Source organism: Antrostomus carolinensis, unplaced genomic scaffold, assembly GCF_000700745.2.
Source record: "Antrostomus carolinensis isolate BGI_N321 unplaced genomic scaffold, ASM70074v2 scaffold39780, whole genome shotgun sequence".
NCBI classification, from domain to species: Eukaryota; Metazoa; Chordata; class Aves; order Caprimulgiformes; family Caprimulgidae; genus Antrostomus; species Antrostomus carolinensis.
Genome location: NW_010289825.1, coordinates 1 through 11,549, shown reverse-complemented (window position 1 = coordinate 11,549; position 11,549 = coordinate 1). Strand labels below are relative to the sequence as shown.

The following is an 11,549-nucleotide window of genomic DNA, read 5'->3' as shown; positions in this document are numbered from 1 at the left end:
TGGCTGACACACCAGGTAAACCCATCGCCGGACCTCGGTCTGGCGGCGGGACCCGACGGAGCGCACGGAGGCACCGATGAGTCAGTTTTAAACTACTTCTATGTAAACACTCTTTTCTTTCCTACCTTAAGAAAAGTTTTTATTAAAAGCGACATGATTTATTGCGAAGGACGATTTTTCCTGCAAGCACAAGATCAAACCTCGCGTATCTCCAGCGCTGGGTTAATCATTTCCCTTCGTTACCAGGATATAAACAGCTGCGAGATCCAGAAGAAAAACTGCACGTGGCTCATGGTAACACACGAAACGTGCCTCAAAGATGATGTGGTAAGAGGACAACGCGATACTACTTTATATTGACTTGATGCTGTGTTCCTAATGTCATGGAAAACATATCATGGAAAACATAAAGACTTTATTATTATTATTGCTGTTACTGACATGAATTGACACACTAATTTCAAAATAAACTTTTCTCTATCGGTTCTTCTTAAGACCCGTTTTGCAGAGAATGCTTTTAAGCTTAATGCCTAATTCCCTGCATAGTTTTAAATGCAGTTTATATTAAAGTTGAATAATTTCTTACTGTGGCGCCATGTAATCTCCACATCACAGTAGGTCAAGACGCCAGTAATTTTTATTGCTTCTGCAGCAGAAGACTGCCTTTCAAAAAACAATTTCTGAAAATCTAAGATGCAGTGATTTTTTTTTCAAAGCCCTTTCCTTATTCAGAATAAGCAGAAATAATGTTTTTCTAAGCAAGTGTTTTTCCTTTCCTGAAAGATTACTGTCAGTATAACTAGGTATTTTTAATTTCTGCAGCTTTTTATCTACCCTCTTTTCCCTTCTTGTTGGATTGCCAGCAAGGTATCAACTGGAGACTAAATTTGATTTAAAAGCCTTCCTATCCAAAAGTAAAATACAATTAATTAATTAATTTCCATCAGGAAATTTCAGACTGAGCAAGACACAGTAGGTTGTTGCTGATTCTTATGAGAGGAAATACTTTTATTTTTCCTGTTCTCTTTAAGAGGTAGATTGGATTTTTTTTTTTAATTGCATGAATTGCAAGTGTAAGAAAAATGTATTTGATTAATTTTTAAACTACTATAATGTATGATAAAGCTTTGCTAGTGCAGTATTTAGGAAATGAGAAGGGAAGTCAGGATCTTGTATGCTGTGTTTTTCGGCTGTCAAATCATTTGACCTCAATGTGTGCATTAACCTCAACAATATGAACATTGGATATTTGTTTTGTAATTTATTTTTATCCTTTTATCTTCCCAATGCTTGGAGAAAAAGCATCACGCATTATAAAGTGCCTCTTTGCAAGGTAATTGATATGGCACAAATATAACCTCAGAATTACACAGTAAATGTCGAACTGGAACAGTGACTTCTTTCCTTGATGCACTATTGCTGTGAACCTCGACCACCTTCAGCTTTGGATCTGAGGATGGATGTAGAGCAGAACTCAGCCAGCCACTGTTTAATACTTAAGATGTGCACGTGCAGAGCGTTCGCTGCTGCCAGGCCCTGGGCACGCGTGGTTCTGTCCGCGTGTCTGCAGGGACAGAGCAGAGCTGTGAGGTACACCGTCAGCCACGGGCTTGGCGTGCTGCCGGCAGCCCAGTCCCTGCCTGCCTCGCATGCCGGTCCAGCGTCTCGCCAGCGAGGTGTCACCTCGTCCCCTGCTCGCCAGCAGGTTTTGCCCAGTGCAGTAGCTGCACGCCCCTGCTCAGACTGTACCTTACAGCCGAGCTGGGAGCGTGATGGCAGTGCTGCAGGGACAGCCTTCGCTGCAGGGCCAACACGCTCTTTACAGAGCACGGGCTGTGTTCTGCGTTCCTGTAAACCTGCTGCTGTGGTCAGTCATTAAACACAGTCGGTTATTTCTGCTTCACATCACTTGAGCAATTGCTCCTGTGCTTGGAATAGAGTGGTTTTCATTTGTGCGAGCTTTTTTCCATCTCACCGACGGGGACTTTCTGTCATTTCATGACAGCTACTGGACTTAGACTCTTCAGAGATGAAGGATCTAATCCTCTTCCCATTGGGTGTTTTCCCATCAGCTTCACTGGGAGCAAATTGGGGCCTCAAGCTTCAGAGACTTAACAGAAAATTACTTTCAGTATTTCCCTATCACATGGATGATTTAGACCCAATAAGATCATAATAAACCTTTACTGAAAATACTTTTTTCCATTAATAAGCTTTTTGAGGGAACAAGCAATTGTAAGACATCTTTGGGGCAGTGCCAAGATGCATAGGTGATTTCAGTCAGTATGACTTTCTTAACTAGTGTATTCTCACTGAAAAGCTGCCTCCAGAGTATCTGCTAAATTACTTTGCCTTTTCAGAGAAACAGAAACCCCTGAAAACACCCTCACCAGTGTCACACACGCTGATCACGGCTAGTAAGGTGTTCTCTCTTACACGTTGGCTGACTTGGCTTCCAGCCACAGCGGGTGCCCATCGTTTTGCTGAAGCGGGACGCCGTGTTGCTCAGATGAGAACAGAGTTCTCACACCTGGGAAAGCGTCTGAAAAGGGATCACGCGTGTCCCTGGCAGGTCCCAGCCCGCATTACACACCGTGACTGCTGCCTGCACTCATGTTCCCGCTGCAGCCGTGGCACTGCGGGAGCTCCGGAGCGGACGCAGCCTCTTGTGCTGCGCTGCGGAGAGAAACCACCGCAACTGCAGAGCCCAGCCTTGCCTGAGGATTCACCCTGCTCACTGTCTGACCGAGCTGGCGAGCTCTTGGGCAGGGGGAATTCGCCTCAGCCGAGCACTCAGTCAACACAGCTCCTTTCCAGGCCCAAGGAAATGCTAAATAAGTTAGCTAAGGTATTTCTGAACAACACTGCATCATGCAATGCTGACAGTTTCTGCTTCTCATCAGCTTCAGCACAGCCGTGCTTACTTGGGCATTTTTTAAAATCTGGTGCACAAATTACAAACTTGGCCATTCAGAAAAACCTGCTTTCGACTGACAATAAGAACGTTTACAGAGGAGGTGCTGCATAAATACATTCAAATACTTCTCAGTGTTTAAAGGAGAGAGTTACTTCATCAGTTTTCTTTTATGCCATCATGTCTTTAAAAAGCACATGAATTTGATTATTTCCTGAAGATTTGATTGAAGATTTTCATTTTACAAGAAAGATGAGAAGGGCTAGACAAAGCAACAAAGTATGGGAAAACAGCTGAATTTTCTCAGGTTAACATAGCAATTCTTTTAGTGCTGTGAATTAAGCAAATGAAGGCAAACAAGAAGGGGGGGCAAATAATGCTTATTAAATAGTCATACAATGAAACAAGTAATGTAACTGCCTCTAAGCAACCTTTCTCAATGGAAGAAAGTAATACTGGCCCTGAAGGTTTCTCTGCGTAAAGACAGCACAGAAAAGTAGAGAAATTGTAACAGTAAGTGGGTGCAGAACGTCACACAGCTTTCTCCACACTCACAAATCCAGGAAAAACTGTCACTAGCATCTCAGTCTTCTAGCAGAACTGAGGGGTCTGAAGATAATTATTGAATTTTATAATTAGAAAGTTACTGGGTTTTTTTCTTATCTTCTAGGTTTATGCCTCTTAATTTCAACCTCTGAATTTTTTATAACTTAGACAGTAGGCTCTGCATTATTAAACCAGGATTAAAATGTAGTCAAGTATGTTAGGCCGTGAAATTAATCTGATGTACTCAAGAAAGTTTTCTGACATTGAGAAATGTACATTTAGTTCAGAAACTAAATGTCTTTGATTTTAAAATACAGTTAAAAAAAAAAAGCCATTAAAAACCTGCTCAGGTTTCATCTGATTGCAGTAAACGGTTCTCTTCCCATGCTGTACTGACTGTATTGATTTGTTTGAGTGTACAAAGAAATAAACAGGGAAGCACACTATTTCAAGTTTTTAAAGTCTATCTTGAGATGAATTTCTGTCAGTTTAGCAAACAGAATCATGGAAATCCTTGGAATTTCTATGTATTATGAGCAATGGAAAATCAAAAGCAGCTGAACAAACCTGATTGCTTGGAACTCATTTGCTGTATTTTTAATGCTTGTTTTTAATGCACCAACTAGCTATTATTATCTCTTTTTTTTTTTTGAAGTAACAGTACACATTTGCAGTATTAACGTAAATATTTTGGTGAATTTTCCAGATGACAGCACTCAAGAAAGCCACTGGTGACGTTGTGCTCAAGTTTGAACCATTTGTTCTTCACGTGCTCTGTCAAGAGCTGCAGGATGCACAGCTTCTGGTAAAATTACATCATTTAACAGTGTGACACTGTCATTCTGTTATGTTCCTTGCTGTAAAAGTATTGGCCCCTGAGTAAGCTTTAGCACTTAAGAATAGTCCCAGATGTGCTGTATGTTTAATAACTAGGGCAGTAAAAGTAAGCTGATGAAGAAAACACAGCTTTAAAATTAGTAGAGATCTTGCTTTACTTTTTAGAAAAAAAAAAAATAATTACTCCACTACAATTCAGTCTTCGAGCTGAAGCAGGTTGCCTGGTAAAAAGTCTCCCAGTGAGCCTGGGCTGCTTTCGCTGGCTGAAAGTGATGGTTTTTTAGACATCATTCTGCCACCAGCCAGGCCATTTGGCTCCAGTGTTTCAACTAATTGAGTGGTACCTCTGCCTTCTGCTTTTCCAGAATTACTTCAGAGAGTACTGCATGATGTGTTTGTTCCTTCATTAATGTAGAAGGTCGACTGGCTTCTTTTATAGTACTGCTGCACTTGGAGCTATAAAAATGTTGCACAGCTGTCTATGTGGTTACCAGCTCTTCAGGATAAAATAGTTCAGTGCCCAGAGAGACGTCAACGTCCTGTCTGCACTAACAGATTAAGATCAGACAATCAAGATTGACTGTGATTGAAAACCAACCACAGTTTCTGATACTGCGTGGATTTGACCTTAGAAACATTTTTATGTAACTATTATTGATTAATTCAGGGAGATGGTTTTGAATAAATTTTTTGCAAAACTGAGATTACAAGTTGCATTGCAACCCATCCATCATTATTTCTTTATGTGAAAGTGTCTAGGACCTGTTTAAGGCATTTATTTGTTCTGCAGCATTCAGTGGCTATCGATTCTGGGTTCAGGAACTCTGGTATTACGGTTGGCAGAGGAGGAAAAATTATGATGGTAAGGACTTTTCTACTTACCTGTAAGGAATATAAGAAAATCATACCATTATTCTTAACTTGGCTTTTTTTTTACGAGCAAGATCTGAATTGTAATGTGACCAACAGCTATCACAGGGCATGCTGCAGCAAAGAAATATCTTTCTGCTTTAGCTGACAGCAAACTAACCAATGCTGTGGATAAGTGTTTTTTTCCTGTAATGAATTCCCCATATTATTTAAAAATCTTCATAAAATAAAAAACCTTATTCTAGCTAAATCCTCTGCTTGTGTTTTTAGGCTGTCCGGAGCACTCATTGCTTAGAGGTTCCATTGTGTGCAAAGGGAAAACTGATGGTCTCTGAAGAATATATTGAATTTCTGATACACGTGGCTAATCGGAAAATGGAAGAAAACATGAGGAGGATTGACAGGTTTGTTAGATTACACCAGTACTATCCGTGATATCTATATACAACTGTGAAAAATGCATAGGAGAGGTTATGTAAAAAACAAACAATCAAACAAAGAAAACTAGACAATACCCCAAAGTCTAAAGTACAATTTCAGTTAAATTTTGAGCTCTGAAGACTATAAACTATTTAAGCAAAAACCTATAAACAACATGAGTTTGCAGACTTTGTTACTGAGTAAGTTTCTTTTTCTAAGGATAAAAGCATTTGTTAGTCTAACACAGTAACCACTTCAGAAGCATTCAGATCACAAGGCACACTTTAATCCACTAAACGCTTTGCAGAGTTTCCAAAACTGATGATTTTTGAGACAGTGCGAGGTTACGTACACTTTGGGTCTTTACATTTGTCAGAGAGCATGAGGATCAAAAGGACACGGGAGAGACACCTGCACGTGCCAAGACCAGTTTCTTTCTATAGGTCCACTGACAATCTCTGTAGCTGTTAAAAGTAAAAGTAATTGCTAATATATAAAAGTAAAAGTAATGCTAAAAGTAAAAGTAATAGCGGTCCATCAGATCATTAATGCTGTCACCCCTCAGACATTTAACCTGATACCCTTTTATGGTTTCTGCAAGATTAACAGGGTCTGAATGGCACATGAGTACCTCTGCTGTTTGATTTATAACGTATGAGCACTGCAGAGAGAAGTGGCATGGCATACACAGGGATGTGTGCTGATATTTCTAACTTTTCTTCCAGTATCGGCTAGACCATTACAACGTTAGTAACGATTTTCTTCTCTTAACACGCTTTGATTGTAATTACATTGGTTTCTGAGCAAACCTACAAAACCAATAACAGCACACTTGTTTCTTTCTAGATTCTACAAACACTTAGAGTTAGCTTTGAAAACTGCCGCCAGTGCAAACAACTCGCCTTCGGAGGAGACGGAGAAGAACTGCTCCGTGTATGTTCGCAGAAGAAAGAGAAAGACCATTCGAGAACAAGGTGTAGACACCTCTCCAAAGGAGCACAGTGAAGAACTGGGGCCTGAGGATGATGCAGAAAGCAATCTTGATATTTTTGCTGAAATCACCATATAGACTATAAGGCATTTGCAAGCAAATGTCAAACTGAGTAACAGTTGTAATGCTCTTTGTAAGAGATATAAATACTGCTCTGTTCTAAGTAGTAACACTCTCATGGACATTTACCAGAAAAGAAAAAAAGGTAATTAAACAGAATTATGAACAGGTTTAATGCCACAGAAGCAGAGAGAACAAAACCTTAGAATGTTTTGGGGTTTTTTTTAACAGCACTGTTGAATTAACAATCTTTTACTCTGTCAGTTACCACAGAAATAACTGGTTTTCTACAGCCTTTGTCCATCTTCTCTATGGAAGCATTTCACTTCCAAATGCTGGGTTTAAGCCTTCTGATTTTTGCAGAGCAGAGAAACTTTTAAAAATGGGGTTGTTACCCTTGAAGGTTTTTAATCCCTGTTGGAACTCCACAAAACGGTGTGCAGCAATATAGGTGGCCCTTTCCAAACAGCACAAAGCCATGTGTTAGTCAGCTGAAGAACAGTGTCTGGGATGGAGGTTAGAACAGAAAGGTCAAAGTTGGGTACTGCTCTACCCTGGCTCCAGCCCCACTGTATTCATGCGTTCTGCTTCCCTTGGCCAGCAACCATTAAGTGTTATTTTTCTTTGCAACTTTTAGCCAACTCTGTATGCCAGTAGTTTGTTAGCTGACTTACGTATCATTCTGCGTGGCCAGCACTCACCTTCAGTTCCAGCTGTTGGGCAGGAAGTCAACCAAGGTCTAACGGGCTTTCTTACCAGGCTACAAACCACTGACATGCAGTAAATATTAAACAGTGCAATCATTTGTGCATTCCTGGGTGGTACCACTGGAAAAGTCACTCCGTACTCATAGTGTGGTGTTCAGAAAAATGGTGAAATTGTAAACGTTAGCAACAACGGCTCCTGAGCCCTTCTTTTTATGGCCAAGTGATCACTACCAGTGCAAAACAAGACCCTGACTGAGGGAAAGTACAGCAGCTCCCAGTTCGTATAGGCAGAGAGTTCTCATTGTTTCCATTACATAAGCCTGAGTCTTGGGGACATTTTAATTCCACTGTAAAAATCTGACATACTAGGTGGCAGCTAAAGGAAAAAGTAATTGGGGGCTTTAAACAGATTCTGAAAGACCTGTTAGGCTGCGTTTTCAGTAGCAGGCATGCCAAAAAAAATAAACTTGAGCCTTTTGTGTTGCTTGTTTGTGTTACTAACTTCCAGCTTGAAGAGTCTGGTGTGCTTGCTTTCATCCTATTTCTGGTGGTCTGAAAGACCTCAGCACCTGGCTGGGGCACAGGAAGGTGAGAGGCCAACACATTTCCATCGTTGCAAGGAGACTGCAGTCATGTCAAATGAAATGCTGGGTGGTTGATGCTGTCCTTAGCTGTTGGCTGCAAGCACAGGTTGAGCAAACAGCGGAAAGAGCAGTCTCTACAATTTTCCTCCTTTGTGCAGGGGGCAAGGCAGTGGTGACAAATTTTGAAGATAAAGAACATCAGCTTGTGAGACAACCAAGTACGTACAATGCTGAAATACCACAAGAAACCTTCAAAAGTAATACACTGCATACGTTGTTCTCCAGCCTCGTGTAATTTAGTGGGCTCATCCTTGTTTAACTGGACCTGGGGGGGAGGATCATTGAAGAGCTGCTTGTTGGGACGTGCAGCAAGCGTGGATCAGCTGGTAGGATCAGAGTACCACTGGACACAGTGGGATCACCACACTGGGGATGGGGGTGAGCAAACCTGGAGTCCCACAGCCTGTGCGACTGCAAGGGCACGGGTGGGAGCAGCTGAGGGTCCCTGTCGCGGGGCAAAGTGACAGCAGCTCCTTGGGGTGTAGGGACATGGCTTCTGCTGTGCAGGTTATGGGAGTCATGCCAGGCACGGGGCTCACTTCAGGCCTTTGTAATCGCAACTTCTCACAGACCTTCACGTCCATCCACCCTGAGGCACAACTGCGTTTCTTTGAAGTGAGGTGAAGTGAAGCCCCAAAGCTTCCACCAACACACAGCAACATCTGCTTCAGTGCAGGGGGCAGGTGGATCTCGCAGGCCAGCTACCCCGGCAAAGCCTAGCAGCTGGCTGCCCCTGTCCCCGTCCCTTCTGGTGGGGCTCCTGCGGGTCCCTCCTCACCGCCCAGGGTCTCCTGCCTGCAGAAGAGGCTGTTGTGGCTTTCAAAAGTGGGGGGTGGATTTCAAAGAGTTTAGTCACAACCGGCTGAACCATCTTTGGGTTTAAAGCACTCCTGCAAGGTCTGGCTCTGGTCTGTCAGGAACTATAGATGCTGTCATGCACCACGAGCGATGTCCACGTGCTGCAGTGCTGTGATCCTGCACCACACGTGGGATGATCAAATACAGCACTGAAAAGAGCAGAGGCGCAAGGAAACTGCATCAGACTTCAACTGCAGCCCAAAGAGTCTGTATTTTGGAGACAGAGGGGGCCTGTTTCAGAGTTTAGAGGAGGTTAACTTCCAACTACGTCTGGTGTGAACACGTCTGTGTAAGGTGGAAGAGGGATCACAGATACCGATCTGGTGTATAAACCAGGACTGTGGCACGCTTCCAAGGGCAGAGCTGTGGGGCTGTATGTTGGGAGGAAAGGGTATTCGATGCAACTACTTAGTTTTTGGAAAGCTTCTTTTTGCTTTTCTTTTTTTTTTTTTTTTAAAGTTCAATCCCAACATTACAATAATGGCCCAAATTCTGCAGTATGTAACAGCATATACAGGATTTACAGTCTTCGAAATACAGTTTGTCAGAAACTGATGTGTGATGTGATCCCACATTCCTCTTAAAACTGATACCAAACTCAGGAAGACTTTTTGACAGTCTTAACCTAGAAAAGTTACCCTAACTATTGCTATCTTGCTACTTTATACCTGTTAACTCAAATTCTTGAAGACTGTTAGGAAAGTCATCCAAAAAAAAAAAAAAAAACCCCAAGACTCTACAACACAAAAAACAAACAGTCACCTGATTCTCAGTGAAAGATTAGGGAATCATGTTACTTCACTGCTTAAGATAGTGAACAGTTTTCACAAGGTTTTTCAGAGTTTTTTTACCCTCCCCCTCCCAAGGTTTCAGGGTGATGTCTCACGGGTGCAGAGGACCAGCACTGCCCTGCTCCACACACCATGGCCCTCATTTCCCTATACACCGGGGATAACCACGCTTTTCCCCACTCCGACCCAAGTTTCACAAGTTCCTTTTGAGATGACTTTTGTTAAGCTGTGGGTTTTTTCCAGCTCCTGTAACTAGTTCTGTTAAATGCAATATTCAGCCATGGACCAGAGGCGTCCCAGCCGGCGGAAAGGCGACAGGAGGCAGCAGCCTTCGGAACGGCAATTCTGTGATTCACAGCACAAGAAAAAATTACTGATAAGCAACAAGATTCCCAAAATTGGCAAATCTTTACCACTGTAAGTGTGCTTAGCCACTTAATTGACAAAAGGGTATTTTAAGCCAAATTTTCATATCTGCTTTTGCTATACTAAAATATTGGAACATTTAAAATTATAATTTCATTCACTTTGCATCCAGTTGTTTCTGGGGAGGCAGATGTATTCATTCACTCTAGCAACTGATCATCTTTTCTCACTCATAACATTTAGCATCCAGACCAGAAAATCACTTAATGTCATCGTTCCTCAAATTAGAGCCAAGGTATTAGCCAGTTGTGCTCACAAACGGCATCCAGCAGGCACTTCAGAACGAAAGTCACTTGACTGATTCACCAAGATAATTCTTTACATGCAAATCACAGATGTCACAAGCACAAGTATTTGCCTGAAACAGCTTCTTCCTCTGAAACTTAAGTACTTAAATCAGTTTACAAGAACATAACAGTAACAGCATCAGATTGCAGTGGAAATCATTGTTTCCGATGGAGCTCAAACTCTCAGGATAGGATGGCTTATCAGTCCCCAGTCACCTCTCCTGTCAACGCTCTACTTGAATTTGCCAGTCTGTGCATTTCACAGCAACATGCAATTGTCTAAAAGTTAGTCTCATTTTTTTAAGAATAACTTTGTACTATTAAATATACCATACACTGGAGTTTTAGAAAGTCTTTGGCACTTTTGGCTACTGAAAATACACAATTACTTTGCAATATCTTCTCAATTTGATTTTACATAATGTGATATTAAGGAAAATGTTTAACTTCTAATCTGCCAACAGTTGAAAATAACACCACTGCAGCACGATGTCCATTTTTTAAAAGAACCATTGAGAGGAAATTTGAGTCTTTAAAGACATAGATAATCGTGTGCCTAGATTTTCCTAGCTGCCCGCTTAATTTCTTTACACGAAAAGAAAGTAAAACCGGTAAGAATTACTGTCTTAAACCTGCCAGCTCCGGTGTGACTGCAGCAGACAACTCTCCAGACATCAAGATCAGAGCACCTTCAACTCTTTTAAAAACGCAAAGCCATATTCAAATTCCATATAGAAATTACACATAAGCTTTTATTCTGCTTTCTGGATGCAATATCTTTATGATAACTGACCAGATACGATACTTCGGTCAATTCTATACTGGCGGGGGCGGAATTAAAAAATCTTATTTTGTTTTAATTTTCTGCATGACTCCATGAAAAGAGAAATATTTTTCTCAAAAACGACTGAACTTTTATCAAAAAGAACATAATTCCTGTCCCCGATTAACACTGTAATCAAGTTTTACAGGTGTTTTAATTAGCTTTTTTGAAGAAGAATCCTGAAAGCTAACAAATTGACTGTTTAATTGTTAATCGCCCCCCCCCCCCCCCCTGCCGGCCCCAGCAGCCGGTCCCAGGGACACGCAGCTCTCGGTTATTTTTCCGTCCCGCAGCACTGTCACCCCGCACCGGCACCGGTAGGTGACACCGAGAGCGGGAAGGGGCAGCCTGACCCCCCGCACCGGGGATCCCAAC

The 11,549-nt window shown here is 41.9% G+C and overlaps 1 protein-coding gene across 1 annotated transcript; it reads left to right on the top strand.

The window, feature by feature from the left end:
* Positions 1 to 153: 153 nt before the first annotated feature.
* Positions 154 to 6,656, top strand: TYW3 (tRNA-yW synthesizing protein 3 homolog). Its single transcript, XM_010171565.1, has 5 exons — positions 154 to 327; positions 4,167 to 4,265; positions 5,088 to 5,159; positions 5,438 to 5,571; positions 6,434 to 6,656. Exons 1-5 carry the CDS (start codon positions 154 to 156, stop codon positions 6,654 to 6,656), a joined length of 702 nt encoding a protein of 233 aa, XP_010169867.1.
* Positions 6,657 to 11,549: the final 4,893 nt, after the last annotated feature.

Excerpts from the sequence above, each read along its gene's own strand:
- TYW3 (XM_010171565.1), top strand. The coding sequence starts at position 154 with ATGATTTATTGCGAAGGACGATTTTTCCTGCAAGCACAAGATCAAACC. Across the intron at positions 328-4,166 it reads CGTGCCTCAAAGATGATGTG|ATGACAGCACTCAAGAAAGC; the intron begins GTAAGAGGACAA and ends TGAATTTTCCAG. Across the intron at positions 5,572-6,433 it reads AACATGAGGAGGATTGACAG|ATTCTACAAACACTTAGAGT; the intron begins GTTTGTTAGATT and ends GTTTCTTTCTAG.